At 36.1% G+C, this 27,588-nt stretch overlaps 2 protein-coding genes across 13 annotated transcripts in view; one reads left to right on the top strand and one right to left on the bottom strand.

The window, feature by feature from the left end:
- KCNIP4 (potassium voltage-gated channel interacting protein 4) overlaps positions 1-12,740 on the top strand; it is a 384,367-nt gene extending 371,627 nt beyond the window's left edge. For all 10 annotated transcript variants that reach the window (XM_021554440.3, XM_021554439.3, XM_021554445.3 and 7 more), the window contains 4 exons: positions 3,805-3,912; positions 5,015-5,119; positions 5,678-5,740; positions 12,583-12,740. In XM_021554440.3, coding sequence (XP_021410115.1) covers positions 3,805-3,912; positions 5,015-5,119; positions 5,678-5,740; positions 12,583-12,630 — 324 coding nt within the window. In that variant the 3' untranslated portion in view covers positions 12,631-12,740. The remainder of the gene's footprint in view (positions 1-3,804; positions 3,913-5,014; positions 5,120-5,677; positions 5,741-12,582) is intronic.
- A 2,423-nt stretch (positions 12,741-15,163) lies between these two features.
- On the bottom strand, positions 15,164-26,705 carry PACRGL (parkin coregulated like). 3 transcript variants are annotated; one of them, XM_021554448.1, is made up of 9 exons: positions 26,469-26,583; positions 26,134-26,328; positions 23,906-24,036; positions 22,322-22,386; positions 21,183-21,270; positions 19,829-19,963; positions 18,016-18,123; positions 16,957-17,037; positions 15,164-15,597 (listed from the first exon to the last, which is right to left on the bottom strand). In XM_021554448.1, exons 3-9 carry the CDS (start codon positions 24,017-24,019, stop codon positions 15,541-15,543), a joined length of 648 nt encoding a protein of 215 aa, XP_021410123.1. In that variant the 5' UTR covers positions 24,020-24,036; positions 26,134-26,328; positions 26,469-26,583; the 3' UTR covers positions 15,164-15,540. The 3 variants fall into 3 exon arrangements, with proteins under 3 accessions (XP_021410123.1, XP_021410126.1, XP_021410122.1); XM_021554451.1 differs by having other exon boundaries at positions 26,134-26,308; positions 26,469-26,548; XM_021554447.2 differs by lacking the exon at positions 26,134-26,328 and having other exon boundaries at positions 26,469-26,705.
- Positions 26,706-27,588: the final 883 nt, after the last annotated feature.

The raw sequence follows: 27,588 nt of genomic DNA, 5'->3' as shown, positions 1-27,588 counted from the left end.
TTTGGCCCCTGAGCTGGATGCAGTATTCCAGGTGGGGTCTCATGAGGGCACAGGAGAGGGACAGAATCACTTTCCTTGACCTTCTGGTCACATTTCTTTTGATACAGCCCAAGTCCTGCTTGGCTTTCTGGGCTGCAAGCACACATTGCTAGTTTGTGCTGAGTTTGTCATCAACCAATATGGCCAAGTTCTTTTGCTCAGGGCTGCTCTAAATCCATTCTCTGCCCAGCCTGTATTTCAGCTCTGGATTGCCCAGATCCAGGTGCACCACTTTGAACTTGGCCTCATTGAATTTCATGAGGTTCACAAGCATGATTCTGTGGGTTCAACACACAAAGGTTTGTCCACGTCATGTAGGAAATGAGCTCATTTTTCTTAATATAGTGGTGATCTCATAAGCATTTTAACACCATGTGATTTAAAGTAGCTACAAAGAAATGCATTTCCTTTTAGGAGCAGTTCCTTCTCTGTGACCTTCGTTTTACATGCACCAGGACTCCACCACTTCTGTGACATCACTTGATTCCTTTTCAAAATCCTAAAATCTAAATTTAAAACTCGATTAAGGTCCCTGCATACCTACTTCTGGCCTTGTAAAAGACATAAAGGAACACATAACCAGGTGGAATAGTTTTAAACTTTCCTATGGATTTGAGACAGCACAGTAATAAGCTTGTTAATTAATTTATTAATGAACTAATTATCCCCCAAGATTTACTGAGAGATAAAGCAATCAGAAAGTCATCAACAACCTTGCTAGGAGATAATTAATCACTGCTGAAAAAACCCACACAAACACAAGTTCATCCCAGACCACAACCAGACATTCTCTACAGTGCAGAACAGAAATGTCAGCAGGCTCTGAGTACACAGAAGCTCTGGTACACGTGCAATGATGCTGCACTTTGCAACCCTTCAGTGAGACATCCCCCTTTCTTGAAGAATCAAAATTAGGCACAGAAGGAGGTCTTAAAGGTATTAGCATGCTCTGCAGGAAACTGGCAAGTTACAAACAGGAAACTGTGGAGAGAAATAAAGGCAAGTGCCAAGGCAGAGACTTTTCTAACTTCAGAAAAATGTTTCTAACTTCATTATCACAGACTGAAGGAAGGCCCAACCTAGAGTTGTGTCTCAGCCCAGACTTCCTGTTTTAGGCTCCTTTGTTAGTGGGCAGTGACAGCATTTTCAGAGGATGTATATAACCGAGTATGGTGAAATTTTCTTATAAAAAAAAGTGTTCTAACAGTAGAATTCCTCTCTCCCTAGAAATTACATGTCTAAACCAGGACATAAAACAGCATGTGGGTGCTCTAATCAGTATTAAAACACCCGGATGATTTTTTCCATCCTGGTTTAGACATGTAATGGGGACTTGTAGTGATGCTTTTTGCTAAATAGTGTGACTGATTTGTGCATCACCGAGTTGTTGGTTACATGCATAAAGATGGGCAGCTGCTCCCTGAGTTTAGCTGCTTCCCTCTGCACTGCTGCTTTACCATGGCTTTCTGCACTGGATTATTGGTTTAACAGCTGGAATGGCTGCACTGCTCCTGACACACACATTGCATTCCACCGTGCAGAGCATTTTCCTGTTCAAGGCTCTAGCCCAAAGTACCCTGTGGATTTAGCCTATATCCACTGAATCTGATACTCTATTTCTGTGTGATTCTATTACATCAGTTTTTCAGTTGTTTGGAAGTAAGTATGTAGAAAAGACATCCTATCCTAGCTGGTCCTTATCCAGCTCATCACAACTTATTATGAAAAATCCTTTCTATTGTTACTGAGATGACTCCTGCACAACACACAGACAAAGGCAATGCACCTGAACTATGTGTGATCCCAAAACATATTGATGCGATATGGAAGGAGATGACTCACTGCTGCAATGTTTTGAGCCCATACCCGGAAGGTTTTTGAGTTGTTTCTGCTTTTTAAGAGCACCCAATCCCATGAAAAACAACATAAAGTCAAGGAGTTTTTTAAAAACCAATGATAGAAGGGTAGCCTTGGAAATAGAGGTAGAAATTATTCTGGGAAGCCAGCTAACACAAGTGGTGCATCACAGAAAGGAGCAAAGAGAATTGAACAAGAAAAGAAAAACTGATTTATTTTAGATAAAATAAATTTTTAAAAATGTTGCCGTGCCAAAATAAAAATAAATTCACAATTCTTATGTATAATCTAAGAAAATAATGCAACTGGGGACCTTCACAAAGGACTAAAGGAGAAGTTACATCAAGAATGTAAAACTGTGCAGAAAAGATTTAAAGACATGATACTGAATTAAAAAGGTTAATTGCTAATGCTGTAATGTGATCAAATATGTTCTGAATTTCTTGAACATTTTAATGTTTAATAGTACATTGTTAAAGAACTGTTTGGAGATTTAACCCTGTGACCCTCAATTACTCATTGAGATGTAGACAAGATGAGCAAAATTCTTTCAAGATTCATGTATCCATTTACCCCAAAGGGCACATATATCAATATGGCAGAATTTTTGATAGACTAAGAAAATCCAGAGCATGTCAATTGAATTGTTAAAAAGACTGAAGCTGTCAGAAGAGATGTCTGTGCCTACTAGACCACCTCAGTCCATGCTATCTGTGTATACTTCATGTATATTTATTTGACTTTGTGGTACACCAGACCTTTTAAATTTATGTCTAACCTCAGTGCAGTCTTTTCCATTGTTCCTGCATTAGACAAAATGCAAACATTGCTGGTGCAAATAAGAAATATCTTAGCTTTTATTGTCTCTAATGTTACTCTAACACTTCCTGTATGTCATTGCGAGCAATGTAGAAAGACACATTTAAAAGTACATACTTGCCATATTCTGCTCAACCTATTATGAAGGCAATTTCACAAATTTATGGGTTCATATGCCTATCAAATGAAAAGAGGTGGAGGAAATGGTTAGGAAAAAAAAAGCTATTGTTTAGAAAATATTAACATTCTGAGAAATACAGAAGAGAGATGATGGGAGGTGATATTTTCTCCAGTCTGGATGATGCTCACTAAATGTAAATGAGGTTTGTGCTGTCAAACAGAGCACAAGCATCAGCATCATTATTATTATGTAACAAAAAAATCTATAACCACATACTACATATAAATCTCAAAAATATAATTATATATATATAATCTCAAAAGCCTTCTGATTCATTTCTGTGGAGTAGCTCTGTAGCAATAGAGCATTGGTGGGTCACAAAAACATTAAAATGGTATGTGGACATGTAATATATTTATTATTCCCTATCATACTTCAAATAAAAGTAAGAAGAATTGGGGTGTGCAGTATCATAAATGAAGTTTGAAATATTGATGCAGCAGATTGGTCTAAGTGATCTGGGAACCACATATTCCACTTTAACAAGGTACAGATTTAACAAGAATTTAATGTTCCTTAGTACATAGTTCTTCCCAAATTGGTCTCCTGTGCTTAGATTAATCTAACTACCTTTTGAGCTTTTCTTGGACCATTAAACCATGGGGGTGGCTTTTTCCTGGCATTCAATGGGGACTTCTTATGTGAGACATTAGGCTTTTCAGAGGATACAACCACTAACAGAAAATTATGTTTACTTTATAGAAAATTACTCTATTTACTTATTAATTATGAGTGTAGGAAATAGTGCCTAGATTGTTAATCCAGAAATCATTAGTACTCACAGTGAAGCAAAAAAAATTGAAACAACACATCTTTTCATACTTCTGACAAATGCATTATTCTGGATTTCTGAGTTTTTGAGGAAAACTTCTCATTTCCAAACTGACCAAGACCTTTTGTCTATTTAGGATTTTGTTATGGGTCTCTCAATTTTACTCCGAGGGACAGTACAGGAGAAACTGAACTGGGCTTTCAATTTGTATGATATAAATAAGGATGGATATATAACTAAAGAGGTAAGGTCTACTTCTTACTGTAGTCACTGAAAGTAAAGGTAGTTAGCTAAGTCCTGCATTCAGAGAAGAATGGTTTCAGTGGCAAATTGAATGTGTTAACAAATTATCAGATATTACGAAGCTAGACATGCTAAAGACTAAAGTAATTGTCTCATTTTAAAGGCATAGATGAACACTGAAAAGGGAAAATCTTTACACAAATTGCAAAAATTCAGAATTCTTCAGAAATTATGTTTCTGAGCATAACAGGTACAGAAATAGTTGGCTTCAATTTATGCCTATGTATTTGCCCATAGATTGGTAGGATATTTAGACAAAAATGAATTAATTATGTGGGCAATAATTGTTATTTATTTTTTTAATCTACTTCTAATAATTTTTACTTGAAACAGGGTTTATAAAGAAAGATTCCTATATCTTTTATTCTGCAAGTATTCAAACTCATACTTAAAATAAGTGGGACTAATAAGAATTTCATCAAAATATATGGAGGCTTTTTTTAAGTGGGGTTTATGCAAATATATAAATTACACTTATAATTTTGCACTTTTAGAAAATACTTCAGGTTCATTTTAAAAGAGTAATGTATATAGTAATTTCTTGGCATACTACAGATTACTTGTTTTTATAATTATTAAAATTTTCACAAGCCACTCAAAATTCAAAGATTCTGATATAAAATGAGGACTCTGCCTAAATGCAGGTGGTGCATGGGTATTTTCATTTTCTTTAGGAAAATTAAGTTGTAAGAAGGTGATGTGATTTGGCCATTCACTTGCTGTTACAGAACTTATTTTCCCTTTTATTTTATTCATAAGATATTGGGAGGTTCTTCCCACAATCCATTAACTTGCACATATCATAAATAATTTAAAATTGAACTCATACATCTATGAAAGCTGAAATCAGATGATAGAATTTCTAGGAATTAAGTAGTTTCTTCTTGAAGCTGTTCAGTCAAAAAAAAAAAAAAAAACCCAACAGGGGAATTCCAAAATTGTATTCTAAAATGCAAATCCTAAAAAAAAAAAAATATGTTCTGAGTTAAAGCAGTGTCTACAATGCACATTACATTACAGAAACATAATTTTTCCCTCTTCAGGAAATGCTTGATATCATGAAAGCAATATACGATATGATGGGGAAATGCACCTATCCTGTTCTCAAAGAAGATGCACCTAGACAACATGTGGAAACATTTTTCCAGGTAGGTCACTACAGATAAAAATTTTCATTGTTATAACATATCCTTCCAATTCTGTAATCCTTTCTATTCTCTGTGGTCCCATTCCAAGTTTCCCAGACCTACTCATCCTGCCCTGTTTTTTCAACAAAAACTCTTTAAGCATAGTCCAGTCCACTTGCTATGATTTTTGTACTGGTTGTTCCTAGGCTGACACATAACTGAAATGAGTAATGAAAAGAACTTGTTTCCCACAGGAATTTGGGAGGAGAAACATACTATAGTGGGTTGACCCTGTATGGATGCTAGGCACCCACCAAAGCCTCACTCTCACTCTCCCCCCTCAAATGAGCAGGGGAGAGAAAATCTAACAAAGGGCTGAAGAGGTTTTCATTCCTGATGGCTCAGCCTTGGCCAGCAGCACGTCCTGGAGCTGGCTGGCATTGACTCTGCTGCACATGGGGGAAGTTCCTGCCAGCTTCTCACAGAAGCCAGCTCTGTAGCTCTCCTGCTACCAAAGCTTGGCCACACAAACACAGTTCCCATACTTTTTTCTTTTTCTTTTTTTTTTTTTTAATACAGAAAATGGACAAGAACAAAGATGGAGTAGTTACTATAGATGAATTCATTGAGAGCTGCCAGAAAGTAAGTATTCCATGTTAAGCACTGAATGTGTATCTGTTGGCTATTTCTGTCATAGCTCTTTACAGATTTTGGGAGTGTCAGTGAGGGTGATCTTAATACCAGAGACAGCATTTTCCCAAGGTAAAGTATCTATGTACACCATTACACAGAAACACTGAACAGTGTAAATAAATTTTTGGCCTAAATCTACAGAAGAGCTATTATATACAAGGTATCATTGCTTATTAAACAGCTGTATCAATCTCTTTTCTCTCTTTAATAGTGTATTGTTTGCACTTAGTAGAAAAAGGTTTATTTACATTCAGCTAAATATTTATTTCTATATTCTGCCCATACTGGGTCACACAGTTCTCTCACAACTAGCATATAGTAGTGGCAATAATAATACTGCCTGAAAATTTATCATCTATGGGTGAGTTTCTCAGTGAGTTGCAATGTGCTTGTAAAAAGAGAGTACAAGGGGCTTGCAAAGTGTTGGATGGCAACAGTTAACACCAGACAAGTTTTCTCAAGGCAAGAGTGTGAACTGATTGTGATTATCAGCCACAAGCCTTTATGCTACCTAGGTGGCTGTCAATTACTTGACAGCAAGAAAGAAATTCTTCCAGCAGCTCCTGGCCCCTAGAACCAGGATGGAGAACAGAATCAGGAGTTACAGACTGTTTTCACTCCTCTGCTCTTCAGAAGCCAGCTTATTCTCAGACCAGTAGATGATATGAAGAAAGATAAGTTGCATTTTCATAAATTTAAGGAAATCCTGTTAATTTTTCAGTTAAAATTTACAAGAAAAAGAAACATGATTGAGTGCAAAATAAGAATGACTAGCCTTTGGCATGATAGGAGGTTCATAGAATTATAGAATATGCTCAGTTGGAAGGCTAATTGAGTCCAATTCTTGGCTCTACACAGGACACCCCAATATCAAAGTTGTTGTGTATAGTAAAGCATCACATTAGACACAGTGAATATGATAGGACTGATTACATTATGTAAATTGATGTGGCAAATAAGGCTGATACTATTTGTTACAGTGGCAAACTCAGGAAGTCATAGTAGTGGTCCACAGATGCATTGCCCAGCAAACTGATTAATACAAATCTGATAGAGACCAGCAATATAACCCCTGCTTATTGATTCTTATCTTCTACATCAAGAACAGAGTAATAAAGAGACAGATGATAACAAGGCTATCAAGATAAATGCATTTAATGCTTTTTTTGTTGTTGTTTTTTAACCATTTGGAATAGAGAAATCTCTAGATGCTCAAAGATGGTCTAGAAGCAGTCTATTTTTATATGCATCTGTAGCTATTCACTGGAGTTGCTTTTTTGAGTGCAGCTATCTAGTAAGCGATATTTTGTTTGATTTTAATCCACTGATTTTGGGGGATGAAAGACAGCCAAGAGCTCTGCTAACTGTGGCTGTTGTGTGTATCCTTAGCAACAGGCACTGCACAGTGTCTCATCTGTCAGCAGTGCTCTGTTGCACTGACCATAGTTCCAGCCTGTCAGTCTTCTTCAATACCAGTGAAAGTAATTTCCTCTGCTGACACTGCATGGTCATCAGAAACAGAGATGAGATTCATTTCCCAGCTGAAGTCTATATATTTCTGGAAGTTAAATGACACATTAATCTGCATATGACAGCAATCATGGTGATGGGTTGAATGATTCATTTACAAAGAAAATTAATACTTTTAGTAAGGAATTACCTGCTCTCCTTATCCAGTGCAATTCAGTCTGTCAAGTCTGTTAGATTTATTTACCTGTTCTAAGTATTCAGAATACACATGAGAGAGATGCTTTCTAAACTGGGACATGATGGAGAAGCAATGAATGCTACAGAATGCTACAATTGTCATCATGTGACTTATCTCACCTTCCCTTGCTTTTAACTTCAATGGTGGCTATGGTTTTTCTGACATAAAAAGGATCTTGCTACCTAAATTTTTGTCTCTCTGCTGATTAAGAACTGTTCTTCTTTTAAGACTTCTGTCCTTCAAAGCATGTAATTCATGTGAATATTGAGATTTGGTTTTAGGAATGAGATTTGGGATTAGGATTCAAAGAATCATAGAATATACTGAGTTGGAAGAGACCCATCGGGATAAAGTCCAATTCCTGGTCCAGTGCAGAACATCCCAAGAATCATACCATGTTCCTGAGAGCATTGTCCAAATGCTTCTTGAACCCTGTTAGGTTTGGTGCTGTGGCCACTGCCCTGGGGAGCCTGTTCCAGTGCCCTGGGTTCCAGTGCTCTGGGTGAAGAACCTTTTCCTAAAATCCAAGATAAACTTCCCTGATACATCTTCAGGCCATTCCCTCAGGTCCTGTCACTGGCCACCACAGAGAAGAGATGAGTGTCTTCTGCTCCTCTTCCCCTCACGAGGAAGTTGTAACTGCAGTGAGCTCTCCCTTCAGTCTCTTCCTCTCCAGGCTGGGGCGACCAAGTGACCTCAGCAGCTGCTCACATGACTTCCCCTGCAGAGCCTTCACCATCCTCACAGGCTCCTTTGGATGTTCTCTAAAGCTTTATGTCTTTCTTATATCATGGCACCCAAAACTGCAATTTTCAAGGTGAGGCTGCCCCAGCTGAGAGCAGAGCAGGACAATCCCTTTCTTTGACCATCTGGCCATCTGTGACTGATGCCCCCCAGGACAGGGATGCCAGGGCACTGCTGACTCATGTCCAGCTGTTCATAGACCAGGACACCCAGGTTCCTTTCCACAGTGCAGGTCTCCAGCTTCACATTCCCCAGTGGGAACACAAGCAGGGTTGCTCCATTCCAGGTGGAGATTCCAGGACTGGTCCTTGTTAATTGCCATATGGTTGGTGATTGCGTTACCTGGAAATGAAACTTGAGATAATTTTAGTAAGGAGATAATATAAAAGGGGATCTTTATTTGAAGGCCTTGAGGAGCAGTTATGGAAAGATGGCCACAAAAGCCCACCTTCCCCAGAAGTAAGTAGTTTTTATAGGTTTTAGAAAATTAGCATAATTTTAAAAAGGCACCAATGAGGAGAACAAATGGTGATGCAATTCCCCCCCAGGTAAAGCCCCTTATTTGGAGCCCCCGCTTCAGCACTGGCTGTACTTTGTCCATGAGAATGTATCTCACAGAGCTGTTCTCAGCCTTGGTTCCCAGGAAGAACCAAGATAGGACAGGGGCCTTGTACTTCCTGGGGCTTGGAGCGCTGGATTTTGTTTTGCCTTTCTGCTTAGGGAGAGGTCATAGAAAAGTACTGGAAAAACTAGTCACTTATAAATAAACTACAGAGCTACAAATATGTGTGTGAAGAATATAGAGAACATAGAAAAAAGGCAAAACCTAAGCAGCATAATTTGCACATCTCTCTATTTTGTCTAGGTCCCTCTGCAGGGCCTCCCTGACCTTGAATGAATTGAGAATTTATCCTAGTTTAGTGCTGTCCATAAATTTACTTAGTATATGTTTGAGTTTTGCATCCAGGTCATTAATGAAGAGAATTGGTTGAGGACAAGCCCTGCAGAACCCCACTAGTGACTGGGTTTCAATCAAAGTCCTTCAAGGAACTCAGTTCAGGAGTTAATGTGGCTTCGCTCTTTTCAGGATTACATATTTTACAAAGGAACATGGCTACTGCTTTTAAAACACAGCAGCAGGAAAACCTTTTGTTAACATTCTGATAGATATGAGATCTAAAAAGGTATGGTCTGAATCTTTAAATAGACCTGAAGTGTGTTCTGCCAGGGAAATGCTTCAGGAGCCTCTTCTTTGAAGGTTATCTCAGGCAAGATTTGCCAGTCTCTCCTCTACTTTGAGTTGGAAGCCAACTTAGTGAGTTGCAGAAGTATATCCCTTTTACTCCTGTTTTTCAATAACTAAAGGGAATGTGGCAATGTGTACTTTACAAGCAAGAAGGAACACAGCAAAATATCTTTGAACAGAGGTTCTACTTCAGGTTCCTGGGGTATGTTCCTGAGATTTTTTTTTTTTTTTTGTAGCATCAAGAGACTCTGCTGTGTTCTTAAACATTCATTTTACACATATGTGCCTTTCTAAAAATTTGTGCTGTTGTGCTGAGCATTTGTTTGGCACAACTATTAGTGCAGTGGCACTGTACAGCCTGAGGTATACAGGTGGTTTAAGGCTTTTAATTCACAGTCCCATTGCAAAGAATGGCCTGTCCATTCAAAAAGTGTTGAAACAGTTATGTAGGGAATTATAAAGCATTCAGGCTTTGAGCACTGTCTTCTCTGAGCACTGGGTAGAAGGATCTGAGTCGAATGGTGCTTCCCCTCATCCTCCCTCTATCTCAGGGAACGTGTATGGCCTCATTTCCCTGCACTCCCTACCCCACATGCATTTGAATGCCAGTCTGCCATCCAGATTCCAGCAGTCTCTCTGCTCCCACAGGAGAAATGGACTATGCTGCCCCAGATATGCCAGACTGAGTCCCAGAAAGTGGTGGCTGTCTGTCTGGCTTCATTTAAATTACCAAAGAGCAGATCTAGGTCTTGAGAAACAGGAGTGGGGTACCTCAAGAGCTAAGCACTTCCCAGTTCCTTTCACTGATTGGTGCCAGTGGGAAAAGGTCTGACTCGGGCATTGCCTCGTATCACAGCAGCAGCACGAAGAACAGAGCCAAAGGACAAAGGCACACACAGGGACTGTCAGGGCCAGTGACACAGGTCCTTCTGATAATGAGAGAAAGGCTTTGGCACGGGTGCTTTCTGCAGGAGTAACCCTTTCCATACACAGTGTTGATGGTTTGGGATATCCTGAAAACAGCAAAGGAACCATTTCAAACCTATGAAAAACTGGCTTAAAGGTAGGTCAGGCCTGCCAAAGTTCATTCATCCAAGTTTGTGCTTCATATGGACAATGCTTCATATGCACTAACACCTCCCTTTGTCTTGAACCAGGAACTGTTTAACAAGTCTAATATGAATGTTTGTGTAGAAAATGTACTGAGAAAAGAGGCAAATGAAAAAGATATGCTTGCCAAAGAATTCCAATGCAAGCATCTGGGATTTTTCTGGGTTTTTTTGGTATTTTTTTTAAAGATGGCAAAAGAAACCAGCTACTAAAACTTATCATGTTCTAAATATTATGACAAGCCTGTATTTTCTTGTGAAGACACTTCTAATTTGACTGACTAAGGGAGCAGCATTGAAAGTCTTCTGTAAAGAAACAGCTAGACTCAGAAATAAGGAGTTGAATTTAGAAAACTACCAGTTTCATTAATGATAATACCCATATAATAAAATTGGTAGGAAGTGTCAAAACAATTCACAGATTCAGAGCATGTTTTTGCTTGCACATTTACTGAGCTTCATGCTTATGTATGTACCAAAAACATTTATACTTTATATAATAATTATATAATTATATGACAAGTGACTTAAATCAATGTTAACCTTACATCAGTGACATTCACTAGTTTATTGATGTTTCAAAGCAATGCAGTGAGGAAAATGATTGCTTATTTTAACTTTCAGTAATTCAATATAGTAGCTTTGCTACACAAAATTTTCAAGCATTAGCCTATATAGTGTATTTTTGAAATCACATATCATGGCTTCTATTTTATTGTACAAAATAGTACACAGATAATTTCTTACAGCAGCATCACTTGAGATGACATACAGAATCATAGATAAAAAAACCCCACTGTGCATGTTTCATAACATAAATTAAGTTAATTACTCAGACTTGTCATTTTCTACAAAGCAAATCACCCACTAGACTGAACAGTGACAAATTTAACTGGAAATTGATACTGAACACGTGTTACTGGAAGATTAATGTAGAGAAATCTCACATACTTATCAGTAGTGGAGAATACTATTGAGAGAACCTTTCTAAGAAGTGGAGTTTTGATGCACATCTTTCATTAAACATCCAAAAATAATCTATAATTCAGTCTTTTTATTCATTAAAATTAAAGATGGCTACATCATCTCTGAAGAAAGTACTAAAGAGAGGGATCATTACAGTGGAGACCAGCAAATGCTAAATGAGCATGTAATAAGCTCTTATATTTTGTATATATATTGTTTTGTGCTAGCAATTGTTGATCCAGAAGCACAAACAAAAATGGACTACTGAAAGTACCTCTTTCTTCTATACACTGAAAGGTAAAGCTTACAAAGAAAAATATTTTTTTGCTGACTGCTGTGCTGAGAGTTGCTTGCTGATAAAATCTGGAGCACAGAGTGATGCATCGGTATAATACACCACTGGAAAGATGAATATTTTGTTTAAAAATTACCTAATGCAAAGCAATCAGAAAGCAGAAGTAACATTTAGAAGGAATCACCATCTTTCAGTGTGAACACAGAAAATCTGAACTGAGGAGCTGAAGAGTGCTGTGGTCATACTTGTCAAACTGACTGATTTTGGCTCAGCAATGGTGCACACTTCAGTTTGTTTTTCTTAGTCATCCCTAACTATGAGGCAGAAGCCCTAGGATTGCAAAAAGGATCCTGTGTACTGTGCACAGGACAAGCAATTACATGCACAGATTCACACTTGATACAACTATTCCATCAGTATTTATTGTCTAGATGTATTCTGTTATCCTGATTATAAACTGATAACCTCATAAATGTTACAGATCTAATTTTCTTAATATGCTATTGTATTCTTGACAGAGTAGTTTTGGTTTCATTAATATACGGAAAAACTTATTTAAGCATGGACCCATTAACAACTTTTTTCTGCTAACCATTTCTCCAAACAAGCTGAAAAAAAATGTTGCAATTAACTAAAATGTTCTACCACATTTCAGTATAGATATCTACCAACTACATTTGTAATGGTGTGTGACTTTTGGCTATATGTTGTCTTTTTTTACAGGATGAGAATATAATGCGATCCATGCAGCTCTTTGAAAATGTGATTTAATGAAGACACTAGGTCTACAACTAATGGACAAATACGAGCTATTCTGCAACATTATCTAAAAAATGGATTTCCCACTTTATCATAAATAAAGTTACTCAGCTTTACACTGAGACATGTATTATGCAAGTAAATTTTTTATTATAAACCCTTCCCAACAAAAAACCCTTTCTACATTATATAATCTAGCACTTCCACAGTGGCTATTTAGTTAATAGGACTGTACTGAAAAATCAGGTTATTACTACAAACTCAAACAAAGTACAGCTGACATTATGCACCTTTATTATCATTCCAACCCCTAGTTAAAATAGATAAAATCACATGGAGATTAAATAAATATTCTTAGTTTTGCTACTCATTTGTACTGGACTAAGCTCCAGGTGTTACAGCATACTCCTTAAATCTCTAGCTTCTAATTTATACAGAGGCATTACAATTTATTTTCTTCTCATATTTTCTACAGTGTAGTCTTCATTTTTTAATAATATTTTGATTTAAATATTTTGAGTTAAAATGCTATAATAAATGTGCAATGCACACCTTGCTATAATTGCCTTCCAACTTCGACTTTTCTCTTCAGAAAAAAGCCCCCAGAACCCAAACATAACTAAGCAGGTAACTTGAGAGCAAGAACTGTTATAAAACAAAACAAAACAAACAAACAAGTTGCTTATTCCTTAAAAAGTATGAGTAAACTTCTCTCAATCTTACCTAATAAGTCTGCACTTAATTTATCATGACATATCAGAAGTCCTACATCTGTATTTTTAATTCTTCTTGGATGTGTATGCTTAAAATTAAGGATCTTCTAACTTCCAATTTTTCATGAAGAAACTGTAACTGGATCCTAATACTGCTTTCCTAAATATGTGTCTTTCTGCCTTTAATGAAGAAAAAGGCATGAACTTCTGAAAACTGCCATCCCACTTTAGTGCTGAGAATGAGCATCACTACATAGTAACCTCTACTAATAATGACTGCTAGAGGCTAACATTTATTTCATCTTTTTGTAATACCTTTAACTATGAGACAGAGCCAGGAAAACAATGAAAACTTTCGCTATATATCATCTATATGTGATAAATGCTTTACATTTTTTAACATCATTTCTTCATTAAGATTGGAGCTACTTAATTCTGAACCTAGAAAGATTATTCTAAGAAAGTATGCATATAAAATATAACACTGCCCCTCCATCCATGTAATTTTTAAAAAATATTGTCCACAGAGTCTATGCCAATATTTCAAAATAGGTGAAATGCTATCAGAGATAGGCCAACCTTCATTGTGACATTGCTGCAGAAAGTGTGAAAGGGCATTAATGAAGAAGAAGGAAGGTTACAAGAATTATTTTGTAAAAATAAATCAGGTATCTATTCTGGTGTAGAGATGGGATGTTAGAGGCATGTTGAAGGCTGCTCTGCTATCACCAGTGTAGAATAAGAGTAGTACAATACATGTACACCTGAAATCTGCTGTAGCGTGTTTGTGTAAACTAAATGTGCACATTTTGTAATTAAAAAAAAAAAAGAAAAAAAAATAAAGTAAACATAAAGAAAAAAGGACCATGATCAATTTTTTGAGTTGTTAAATACCTGCTGGCAAAAATGCTTATTGAAGAAATATGGGTTTTTTTTAAGCATAAATACATTTATCTTGACTTAGCACAGTTCTGATCTCAGCAGAGATTGGTCCTGGAGTGAACTTTAGTCAGACTGTGGTAATTTAAAAAAAACTTCTAAAATTGCTTTCACGTGACAGACTTTTATTAATACTCTATGCATCAGCATCTTCTTATGACAAAAACCCATCCTTTCCAACAACTTTAAATGCCAGAATTGAATATTCCCCAGGGAAAAACATTCTGTGCAAATTCTGTTACTTCAGTTAACTCTCCCTGACAGTGTACACAAATCAGTATTTATTACAAGAACCAATTAGGAATTATTTTGCAATCAAATTCAAATACATTAAAGGACAAATGCTGTACCCTCCAAAGCTTGACAGCCAGGTAAGCTGGCTTGTAGAATCTTCTTTTTGCCTTTAACTTATATTTTTCATAGCTTCCATGTTCAGAAGTTCACTAACTTGTCTGGACCCAAATTCACAAGCAAATCCCAAGCATATCTATAACATTACTGAACTCAATGCAGAGAGCACATACATTATGTGTGTAACTATGCCAAAGTTGCTTCCTCCCCCCAGCTCCCATTCAGTAGGCTCAAAGCTAACAGGAGCTAAATAGCTGAGCAAAGCCTCAGCTGTGGCTCTGTGCTCTTCACAGAGGCTGATGCCTCTACACTGTATTCTCCAGAGCCTCTGCAGGCTCTCAAAACAACATGCTGAAAATGCACTGAGCAAGTTCAGCCTTGGACCATATGCTGCCTGTTTACTGGGTTCAGCTTCACACCTTTAAAAGCTGACTCTGAAGCAGTCTGTGAGGGCTCACAGTTCTGTGTCTAACCTAAACGTATCCATCTGTGCTGTGTCACAAAATAAGTTATGTATTTCAAAAGCAGCTATACACATGTGATTTAGCACCAAGTTAGATTTTATTTAAGTAATTACAACCAAATTATTTTGCATCACAGAAATATATTAAATATATTAAGACTACAGATATAATAAAGTTGTAATTAAAAACTAAGTAAGAATCAATATTTATTTTTTTTTAATAATAGCACATTAATAGTGTCATTGTAAGCCAAATGCATATACAAATATACAAAGAGAAGTCTTCCATAATTACATATTCACAAACTGATAAGACTCCTGCTCTCCATCATACTAATGGAGGAATAATTAGTATTTTAAGAGAATATATTATACCCCAAATAAGTGTCAGTGATATTTACAGAGAGCTTCTTTCCAAACTTCACTTTACAGTATAAATCACTACAGATTCCTTGTTCAAGAGTAGATAGAACAATAGGTTGGAATTTTAGATTTGATGATCGCCACAGTTGCCTGTTGAAGTAAACAAAACAAATTTGAACTAAATATGGGGCACTAGCACTACATATGACAGTACTCATATAGTCTCTATAAATTGCATAATTCACAATTTTTACTTAGTTATCTTTGTTATTATCAAACAGTAGAAAGCTAAAAATTAATATTTGCTAAGAAATTTACTGTCAAAAGGACTGAAAATAATTAACTGAGAAAATGCACCATTGTGATAACTAATGCTGGAGAGCAAACATCCAAAGTATGGGACATGTAAACTCACAACTGAAATGGGGGACTAATATAAACATGAAATAATAAGGATTTTTATGTAGAGCAATGATGTTCTAGAAGGGATTTCCAACAAAAGTAAGAATCACATGCTTTATAATTAATTTAGAAAATAAATTTGATAAATCAGTTGGATGAATTATATAATATTGCTTGTCACCACAACTTAGTAGCTTGTTTCCAGGTTTTTTTGCTTTATCTTATTATGTTTTTTTTCAAAAGATATACAGAAAGACTTACAAAGCAGGTAAGACTACAAGAAATCAGGGGACTGACAGAAGAATCAGAGGTTAATGACTCACTGGATTAATTATATTATCTTGATCTAAATTTTCAGAACATTAAGACAAGCCATAATTTTCCTTTTCTTGTCTCACTTCATATAAATAAAGAACTTTTATCCTCCTTCACTTTTCGTGACATTTTTCAAGTCTGTAGTACAAACACTGCTACTGCTTTTAAATGAACATGAGCACACACACAAAAAAGAAGAGGCAACCACTGATTATTGGGGCACCTACTGGCTAAGGCACACAAGCTCAGTACTGCTAGGCCTGCCTGTATGGTCCCTGCTCCTCAAGTTATTCCTATTCTTTACAAATAACTATTAAATATAACATATACAACTGTTCATAGGGTCAAGAAAGCAAAATTTTCTCTTCCAGATGAGCATCTAAGTCAGTACTCCTCGTTTTTTCTCCTTTTCTCCTTTGTGCAGCACAGCATTTGTCAAAAGAATGTACAACAGAAGAAACCTCTGCCATCTATTACTTAAAGCATCTTTTTGATTTATAGCCATTGCAGATCCAAACTCTGGGTTAACCAGGGTGGGCTGGAATACAAGATTCCCCCAGGAAAAAGCATAAACCATTAGTGGGAACAGGCAGGCATCATCAATAATAGCAAAAAGTAATTTTTGCAAGAGTAAATCTTGTTGAGAAACATATTTAGTCCCAGGAAATGGAACACCAAGGATGAATCCCAGCTATACTGAAGCAAGAACATGGTAACAAAACCAGAGATGAAAGCTGTTCTGACAATGTATTCAAAAGTGTAGATTACTAAATAAACATCTGATCAACTCACCTTTCCACCACAGTGCTCCAACTTTTGTAAAGCAACAGTAACTTCTTCTCTATATTTCTTGTCCATTAATCTCTTTAAAAGCTATTGGAAAAGTAAAAAAGGTTTGCTGCACAATATAGTACAATATATGCAAAGAGGCAATAATTACCTATTTTGTTACTTTATTCCATCTTATCTTTGCAAAATTAAAACCACAAAGAAACATTACTTTATAACTTGTAACTGATGTCAAAGTATGGAACTGAAGAAAAGCAAATGGAATAAAAAGTTAAACTAAAGAGAAACTTAAATTCTAAGAACACTGATCTGTTAACCCACAAAAATATTTCTTTTTCTTTCACCAAACAAATTTGAAAGAAATATCCACCTTAAAAAAAAGTAATTCTTAAAGAATTGTCCACATGAAAAGTTAACTTTTTTCCTATGTGCATTGAAAGAGATTTCTTGCAGTAGAAATACTTAAAAAAAAAAAAAAAAAACTGCTGTAATTTATGTTCTGTATTGATTGTCAAAAGAAGTCCTTTTATTTTGCTGTAAAAGTGCAATTTGTAAGCAGGTTAAAAGCAACCATGAAAAGCCTGTCTGACAGAGGAAGGATGTCCTCAGAATAACTTGGCATAAAAATACTTCTCATGATCCCACTCAAAGCTTATTTACTGATAACGTCCTTGTGCAGAATTCCCATCTGAAAGGAATGAGAATGTTTGCTTCTGTTATATTGAAATGTTCGTGGTTTTGCTAAGATATTCAGACTTAAAATTAAAAACTCACTTTGCAATAATTTTTTCTCCAAAACAAAGCATCTGGATGTTTTCATAAATAGTAGAGAGAAGACTTCCATTATCCTTCACTTTGCATTAACAATAGTTTTTGAACCTTGCTAGAACTTTTTAAGTCACCACATTATAAAAAACCCAAACGACTCACACTGGGTACTGTATGAAATAATGCTTTTCATGGAACTGCCAAGTCCTCCATTGTATCTGTGCAGATAATATAGTAACATCTCAACAAGAATGCCAGGAAAATACAAATTTTATTACAGCATTAAAAACTTACATTTGTGAGTAGAAGTTTAAGATGATCATTAAGAGATGGGCCAACAACAGCACTCAATTGCACTAAAGCATCCAATCCCCTTCCAAATACTTCATCATCTGCATGGGCCTTCAGAAGGGGAAGAAAGAAAGAAAATCCTGTGAGTAAGATTCAGAAAAAGTAAATTTTTCTAAACTTCAATCTTTGCATTATGTATGTACATTATGGAGTAGTTTTAAACACTAAAACTACTGTGCAAATGCTAATTGCTATAATGATACAAGTTTAGAAATAGAGTACAATATGACCGAATATTAGTCTATAGAGGGCAAATTTAAAGCCAAGGCATATTTTTACAGTGGAAAACAAAAGCATCTATGAAATGTCCACACAACTCTTACATTTTTTCTGAGACAACAAAATGAATAATTTGCTCTTGCTGAAATAAAAAAAATGTGGCATGCAGAACAGCTTGCTACACTGATAATTTCAATATTCCACAGCATATTAGAAATAACCTTTCAAATGCTGGTATGTTGGAATTGAGACACACCATTTTAGTTAAAAATTGAATGAATTCTGGATAATTTCTATGTAATTCATAACAATAACTTTCTTTGTTGGAGAAACCGAGGTGCCAATGATTTTCTGCCTCAATTAATTTAGCCCTCTGCCAACTAAACCTGCCAGCAGTTATCAGGCTCCTATCTACTTCTGTGGCTCTTTGTCATCTTTATATTCTCCCACGGGAAGGTTCTATACTTAACTTCTGTAATTGGTTAGTTATGTTGCTTTTCCTTTAGAAGAGAAATAGACTCATACCAACTTATTAAACAACTGTTTTTCCTCTCTAGCATCCAGGCCCTGAACATTTTCTTTTTAATTAGAAATCATGGACTACTTGTCTAGTAGAAGATTTAACAAGACATAATACTAAAACAATGCAACAATAAAAATTATCAGAAGTGTAATATTAATTGGAGGAAGAGACAAGAATAATTTTTCTAATTTTGCCTTTAAGTTAAACCAAAGATAGTGATAACACACAATTCTGAACTTCTGTTACATCTCTGATTTGAGATCACAATTAATTTTCAAACTTCAAGCCATCTCTATTAAATCTGAACTGAAAGACAGCTAGATTAAGGGACAACTACTTAGTAAACCAGAAAGGGCTCTCAAAGACATTAAAAAGATCCAAAAGAGATAACCTTCAAAGCCAGTATCTCGCTTTATTTTCTGATGGTGTAGAAGAGTTAAAAACATTTTTTAAAAATAAGAATGTGACCTCAAACACTATAAATGTATTCTTCCTTTTTCCTCATTGACATATTCTGTAGATGATGCTGTGCAGGACTGGGAGTTGGACACAATGATCCTTGTGGGTCTCTTATTTTGTGATTCTCTTTTACCTTTGTAGCATGTTTTGAATTGTTACATGTAATAGATGAGTAGTTATTCCTACATATTCATTTTACTTCACCTCATTTTTATTTTTTGCGTGCTATTGCGTGGACATATAAAAAAGCCCACAGATATATGTATTTATTTCTGCTTATATTAAAACCTTTAAGAGAACAGTTTAATAAAATTTTCCCATAGCATCTGTCATATAGTTATACAAGGAGTTGCCCATCTTAATTTATATTTACAGACATATTTAGCTAATAAACAAAGGCAGGGTTAACAGCAGAAAGAGAAATCATTCCTACCCCCAAACCAAAAGCCCATGAGATAGATTTATTGCATTAATATTAACCATGTAGTTCCCACCAGTAGAAGAAGAAAAAAAAATCAAACCCATTAAAATCTCTGCATGAAGAGTAAGACATACCAATGCAGCCTTTAAGATTGGAATTAGACGAGGCAACAAGGGAATAGCTTTTTCAGCAGCACCATCAACTAGAAGTAATTCTTTAAAACCCTCCTTGGAAACAAAAGTATAAGGATGTTTTGTCTCTCTTAGTCCCTGTTGCAAATGTAAAACATGATTTTCTTAATACTGAGACTTCTCTTAAACAAAACCTCGTTTTAAAAGTTCCACACAGCAGCAAGACCATGTTTAGATTTTGTCAGATCAGTTCAAAACATAAGTACACTAACTCCACCATGTGGAGCCACTAGGTACAACCCTGCTCACAGAATATTCTAATTTATTTTTCGTTTAGAATATTGAATTTTAAAACTCACATTATAAATACTACCAATTCAATCAATATTTGTACCTCACTACCTTTAATCTAACAACCCAAGGTATTTTTTCAATGAGACCATGAACTAGAACAGGCCATATTTGAATAGGGGTTTTGTGCCCTGAAGGAAAAAAAGAATGGAAGGTGAACTATGGAAGGAAAGACACCCACACCACATACATCTCTATGCAACACTAAAAACTTGTAGATAGCACAAAGATACACATCTAGTGAAGGTCTGATTGGCAAAGATTTAAAGATTTAAAGCCATGTGTCTGAAGACTTTTTTCTAACAAAAAAGAAGTTTTATGTTACCTTAGAAATTGACAGTTTTGTTTAGTATTAAAAAAAAGAAAAAAAAAAGAAACAAAGGGATAAAATAAACAAAGAAAACAAAAAGGAAAAACAGGGGGAAAAAACGGAAAAAATAATAAAGAATGTATGCCATCTCAATATATGCACTTTATTCTACCTGCAACATTGGATTCAGCATTTCTTTAAACACTTGGAACATATTTGGTGATAAATGTCACAGATGATTCTGAGAAAACAGAAGCCTCAACACAGTGTATAGTATTTCTCTTCCACTTATTTACAGGATCCTATTTCCACTGTACTAATTCAGTCTACTGAGGAAAGCATTCTTATTTCATAAGGTAGGTGTTACATACAAAAATAAGCAAAATAATTTAGTTTACAAAAGAATCTGCAAAACTACAAATTTCATTCAACAGTTGGGCATCTGAGATGCGGTCTTGCATTTGATCAGTATCTTGAAGATTAAACAGCTTGACTTAGCTCTCCCAGAAAGCTCTAACTAAAGAACTACAAATAGCAATGTTCTTGACCATTTTCATTCATACAATATCCTCAAAAATATTTTTTTTTATATTTCTCTAGTAGCTGAGCCTAAACTAGCTAACTTAGATTATTAAAAAATGACATTTGCAAATAGGAAGTGATTGTGTGCTTAATGTTGCAGGAAATTGAGCTTACCTCTGCCAATGTTAAAAGAAGATCAAAGGGAACAGTTTCAGGAGGGCATTCCCACTGCAGTTTGTGCTTTACTGATCCATGCACTAACCTATATAAAGTTTTAACAAAATAACATATATACTACATAATTTATTGCTAACACTATTTGCTTTAAGTGTATCAGCAATTAGTTTGTTGTATTCTTACATTATATACACAATGCTCTCCTTAGTGCAATTATATGATCACAGAATCAACTAAGTTGGCAAAGATCTCTGGGATCATAGTGTCCAACTTGTGTATATCTATAATGGTTAACAGTGCAATTATACTAATTTCCCAGAATATGGCAGTTTTCAAAATTCTGCTCCTAATCACATAGAAATCAGAAAATAAATGTTATAAAAATTATAGCTGCCTCTCATGCCAACACAGAAGATACTCCTTTTCCAAAGTTACTTATTCTGATAAGTATATCAAGAATCCTCAAGTAGCAATGGGTAAGGGAAAGCAGTTGAAACTGAAGGGAGATCATATTGGAATTTACTATTTACTCCTACGATACAAATAAATGTATTAATGCTATGTATTAATGATTATTTTATACAATTATATACATTGTATACATGTACATCTTATTAATGATGGCTTATATTTTTGTAATTCTGCATCCATGTGACAAAACACCAGAATATTTATTGTCCAGACAAATATATAACTAAGTAACTTAAAATACCCTAAACTTATATTTCATGTGCCTGAAAACTACAGAATAGGAAATCAAATAACATGTTGTCGTACTACTAAGGCTGTGAAAGGTCTACTTATTAAGATGGCACTAATTTTATTATCTTTCTTAGTAGGGATAAGTAAATACAATTACCTGAAAATACCATTTGTGAAAGACGTTTAGGAAACCAAGTGTGCACATACTTAACTATTCTTTAAAAATGTGGTTTCAATATTAATACAGCATAAAAAAATGAACCACAATAAGACAATTTCAAAGACATGGGAAGTTGCTTTCTGCTCTGAAAAGAGTTAAGTATCAGAAACTTTTCCAGAATTTAATGGAATCAAATAACCTAACTAAAAGATGAAACACAAAGAAACATATTTCATAATATATTTAGTAAAAATAAGAAGCAAACCCAACACACCTGCACGGAATGCCACCTCTGGCATATGTAGCAGCAAATGCAGATGGTTGAGAATAAGCACGAAACTGTGAGGACAGAAAAAAAAAAGCATTATTTATTTATAATAGTAATGTTTTATAGCTATTATGAATATGTTAAAACAGACGTTTACCATAAAATGAACTTAATCATATGAGTCTAAATCAAATTTAAAGAAATGCAGCTATGCAGTGGAAAACATGTAAGTGATACACTTATGTGAAAACTGCTTTTAAGACTCATCGGTCTGTGGAGTTGTTAAAATGAATAAAGATGTACAATCAGTGGTCTCCTGATGGAATCACTTTATTTTTCTTTTTTTTTTTTTCTTCCAAATGCTAATATTTATGTCTTACAGGCTCTTTCCTAGGCAGAGCAAGGAGCTCCCACTTCCCTGAAGTTCTTGCTGTTATATTGGTAACATGCAGAAGGCAGTTTTACTGCAATTCCATCTTGATCTGGGTATAGACAAAAATATATGGTGGCAAGACGTGGGAGAAACCCCAAATACTGGGCAAAATGGTGGGAGGGCACTGCAAATGCACAGGGAGGTTCATACTGGGTGAGATTCTAGGAAGGACACACTGGAGAAGGAAACTAGGACTTTCATGCAAAGAAAAGCTGCACAAGTATTATTTTCGTAACATACATGCTTCTTATGCATATGAACTATTATTTATTAGCATGATCATTTAATGCTGCTTCCCAGATAATACACTTTATCAAAAAGCATTCAGAAGGAAATACCATGAAATCTCAATTTTCATCTTTTGTGTGTTTAAACCTATATTAAGATTAGTAGAATTGTGTTCACAGCTTAATTTTGGTCATTGTGCTACTTGCAAAGAGATTTCAAATAAAAAAGATGCCCACATTAAAGTATTCAGCCTCTATTTATTAGTAAAGTACCTCTGCATTTCATTCACTTTGTAAAAAGCTTGTGACATTACTAATTGCCAAATTATATGGCCCAGTGATGAACTACAATTCATGCATTCAATGTTAGTTCTTCAGGCATGGGACTTCCAGGAAATAAACAACTCCTTTCATTACTACTCTCCCAAGAATACAAATTTTTCCTGAAGGATTACATAGTCACAGTAACTGTGAGTTTCAAATAATGCTCACTAACAATTAATTTGCCAGATGTTATGAAGCCTTGAATACCTTCAATATGCCATGTGATTCTTGGTTTCATTGCATAACTGAAATAAGTTTGTCTAAAGCAGCAGGTGACAAAGCTTAGAAGTAAGAAAAAAACAACCCTTTTTTATGCTTAGCTCTAAATCTCTTTTTAGGACAATCATACATAAAAAAATAACAGTTACCATCCAAACCACAACTGTACCAAAATACATTTGTATAGAAACATAATAAACAATGTTATACGTTCAGGCATTTGAGCTTAGAAGATAAGGTATATATGATTAATAACAAAAGTTTAATTTCAGTTTAAAAAATAGTACCAGAAGAAGCATGTCCTGCATTCAATTTCATAAAGTAAGGAACACTCTTCAAACCACAGAGGGATTTTAACCAAACAAAACAACCACCATTTACACATACTGGATCAATAGTTTTAGGATTCAGCTTGGCACTAGGCTTTGGCTGTGATTCTGGAGAACGTGTCTTGCTTTTCTGGGCTGCAGACTTTGTTTTTATTTGGATGCCTGATGACATTCTTAGAACATTGCTTCCTACAAAAAAACAAAAAAAAAACCAAACCAAACCAAACAAACAAAAAAAAAAAAAACCCAAGAAACATTAAATAATTTTCATTCTTATATGACAGAATATAAAGGGTTAGAACCCCCAGGCCAAAAGACTGACATGAAAAAACAAACAAGTAAATATGAATAAGTGCACTGGGAAAGAGATGCTTATTCTAATATATCGGACACAATGTATGGGGCAATTGTAATAGTCCTGTCACTCCATATTTCAAAGGCACACATTTCCTAACCTGCTCCTCTTTACTTTTGTTCTTTGAGACCTGCAGCAAAAGTGAATTAGATACAGTCTGCTTTTAGGGTAGCCTACAAAAATATTATTAGCAATACAGGCCTCAGAAGAAGAGCCCAGAGTCAAATGGGTACAGTTACATCAGAAGAAAGCAACAATTTGAGGAAAGTCTAGGATGAAGGAATGAAGCAAGTACATTCCGGACACAAAACCCAAATCACAATCAAGAAGAGATGAGAACAGAAATGTGAGGCAGCCAAAAAAAAAAAAAAAAAAAAAAAAAAAAAAAAAAAAAGAATACAGAAAGTTAATTCCAATTCCACTAAGTACTTTTTAAAAAAGACTGCAAAAATAACTTTGTCTACATCATTTAATACTGATTTAAGTACACTTATCTTCTGTAAGTCAGTGTATCAGCTACACATCACTACAAATGTATGTAATTGGGTTGAAGTGTCCCTAATAAAAATAATATTTCTCTACTTACTTAACATAACAAGTCTGATATTATGATGAATAATATAAATTATTCCTGGGAGATTACAAGATTTCAAATATTAATAAAATTATAAATAGTGAAAACCCTGGTTTTGAATATTATAATGTTCAGTAATTTTTGCTGTGGTGTATTCTTCATGAAAAAAAAAAAATTAGTAAATAAGCCATTAGATTCTTATTGTTAAAAAGCAATTACACCATACAGAAATGAAAATAGGAAGCCACACACAGAAACAAACATTGCCTCAAGGATGAGTAGTGTGCTTGCTGTCGAGCCATCACCCTTGATGACACCTATTTTTGGTTTTTTTTAAATATGATTAAATGCCAAAGACTGAGATCAGGATGAATCAGAGACAGATTTGCCATGCTACTCTCTTGCCCTCAGCTTTATCAGCCACCTGCCCTAATCTCTGCCAGACTCTTGCACGTGCACTCCTTGTTTAGCTTGGCTATTCTAATTCTTCCCTCTGAAATCTTTAGGATTGCTTCTGTTTCTGGGAAGTGATAAGGTCCCAGCATATGTGTAGATAGGCTGTCTCTATGACTTGTGGAAAGAATTAAATGAAGCGCCCAATCTTACTGAATGCTGCGAAACAACATATAATAATGACTAGCAAATCAGCTAAAATACAAAGCAAAACTAAAATTGAAAGTTTAAATCAATACTTCTTTACTGATGATTTAATCACAACTAGTAATTCAAATATCAGTTCACCTACTGTACATTTTGTTTTCTCTTTCCTATCATTTCCAGAATGTGGCCTGTCTTCACTGAAAGTAATCACAACTAGTAATTCAAATATCAGTTCACCTACTGTACATTTTGTTTTCTCTTTCCTATCATTTCCAGAATGTGGCCTGTCTTCACTGAAAGTCTTTAACATAAATAATACACTACAATTAGTCAACTAAATCTCTTCAGAACTCACAGAAATTTACATGACACTTATGGGGACTATTCTTGTAACCAGAAGTCAAATGGAAAACATTAATATAGAAATAAATCTACTGATGTACTGATTTTGTATGTCCATTTATTATCCTAAAGTTCTAATCACATTAGCGTTAGAAGACTGATTTTTAACTGTCAGAAAATTAAGAAAAAATAGTTTCATACTATAAAAGTACCAGGTAAGTTCTTGACAGCATCAGATGTACCACAAAACATTGCTACCTGTGTCAGACTTTGAAATTTACAAATAATACAGTCAGCTTGCTAATACCTATATAAATATTTTTCTCAGAAAAGTATTTAGAAGTAATTGAGATGTTTTTTTCTCTCTTTTCCAAGTAGTGAAAATACATGCTAAGATACACTAGGTAGCACTGACCAGAAAAAGTACTTTTCACAAGGAGGTCTCACTGTTCAGAGATGAATGCTCTCGTGTAGCGAGGAGTTGGAAGGGTCACACGTTTTTGTAGAGAGATCAGACAGGTGAAGCACAGCCGTGAATCAAACAGGCGAGATTTGATACAGAAGTGACCCATCTACTGGCAGATGACAGGCTTCAAATAAAGGAGCGGCACTTTAAACAGAAATAGAAGCACTTTTAAGAGATATCTTTCAAAGCAGGAAAAGCGCAGCCGGGAGCTCGGGATCTAGAAATCGCTTAAGGCAGGCAGAATGGAAGTCAGTAGGATCTGAAAGGTGAGGCTGCTCCCTTACCCTGCTGAGTGCCGACTCTCCCGGAGTGCAGAGGCAGAAACACAAGAGCGGCTCCGAGCGCCGTCAGCGCCGAGAGGCTCAGGCAGAGAAAACCCGGCGAGTACCCGGCCCGGCCCTCCTCAGCCCCGCGGGACATCCAGGGACCCGCGGGAGCCGCCCCGCTGCCCTGGGTCCCGCTGCCTGGGCACACCGGGCTGCGGGCAGGGCCGGGCTGCTCCGGGCAGGGCCGGGCAGCTCCGGGCAGCTCCGGGCAGGGCCGGGCAGGGCCGGGCAGCTCCGGGCAGGGCCGGGCAGGGCCGGGCAGGGCCGGGCAGGGTCGGGCTGCGGGCTGCTCCGGGCAGGGTCGGGCAGGGCCGGGCAGCTCTGGGCAGGGCCGGGCAGGGTCGGGCAGGGCCGGGCTGCTCCGGGCAGGGCCGGGTCCCTGACAGTGCCGTCCCCGCTCCCCGCGGCGCCGCCGACGCTTCCTGCCGGTTGCCAGGGTAACTACGGGCCGCCGGCAGCCCAAATTTCCTCCGTTCTTGCTGCAGACGGAGCGACAAGGAGATTAGAAGATCTATTTTTTTTTTTTTTTCAGCCTACCTTGTGTGCTGTGATTAAATAAGAACGGTGACTTTTCAGATAACATCTCCACTCGGTTTTATCCACTTTTTAAATACCTTCCCAGGTATAGAATCCCCTCATACAACACCGAAAGTTCCACTGGAAATATAGCATCACATCTGAGCGTGGTAAATGAGCTTTTGGGTAAAAGGCTACTTTTTAACTTGACCATGAGAGTGCTTTTTTGCTTTCTTCAAGAAATGTGTATATTAATTCATGCACACACAAAAAAATCTTCAAGCAAAATGTTTCCTTGGTTTGCTTAAACTGGTTGGGATACAAACTTTCTACCATTACATTATTTCTCACTTCTCTCATTTCTACTGCAGAACTGAATGTGGATAAGTGAGATTATTCTCATGATTTTCCACAGGAAAAAAAATTGCACTGACACTGGTGAAAAGTAGTCATAGACTATTTGAAAAATACCATTGGTATTAGATTTTGGGCAATGAAGTCATTCATAATTGTTTCTATCCAACTTAAATACTTTATATGTGCCAATAATGGTGAGTCAAAA

Source organism: Lonchura striata, chromosome 4, assembly GCF_046129695.1.
Source record: "Lonchura striata isolate bLonStr1 chromosome 4, bLonStr1.mat, whole genome shotgun sequence".
In the NCBI taxonomy this organism is placed as follows: Eukaryota; Metazoa; Chordata; class Aves; order Passeriformes; family Estrildidae; genus Lonchura; species Lonchura striata.
The sequence above is the reverse complement of the archived record's forward strand: the minus strand, read 5'-3'. Positions and strand labels throughout refer to the sequence as shown.

Bases quoted from the DNA above. Each gene is read 5' to 3' on its own strand.
- PACRGL (XM_021554447.2), bottom strand. From the start codon at position 26,604: ATGTCCCGCGGGGCTGAGGAGGGCCGGGCCGGGTACTCGCCGGGTTTT. The intron at 22,387-23,905 runs GTATGTGTAAAT...CTGTCCTCACAG, and splicing joins ATCCTAAAACTATTGATCCA to TTTCGTGCTTATTCTCAACC. The intron at 19,964-21,182 runs GTAAGCTCAATT...CATTTGCAACAG, and splicing joins TTCTTTTAACATTGGCAGAG to GGACTAAGAGAGACAAAACA.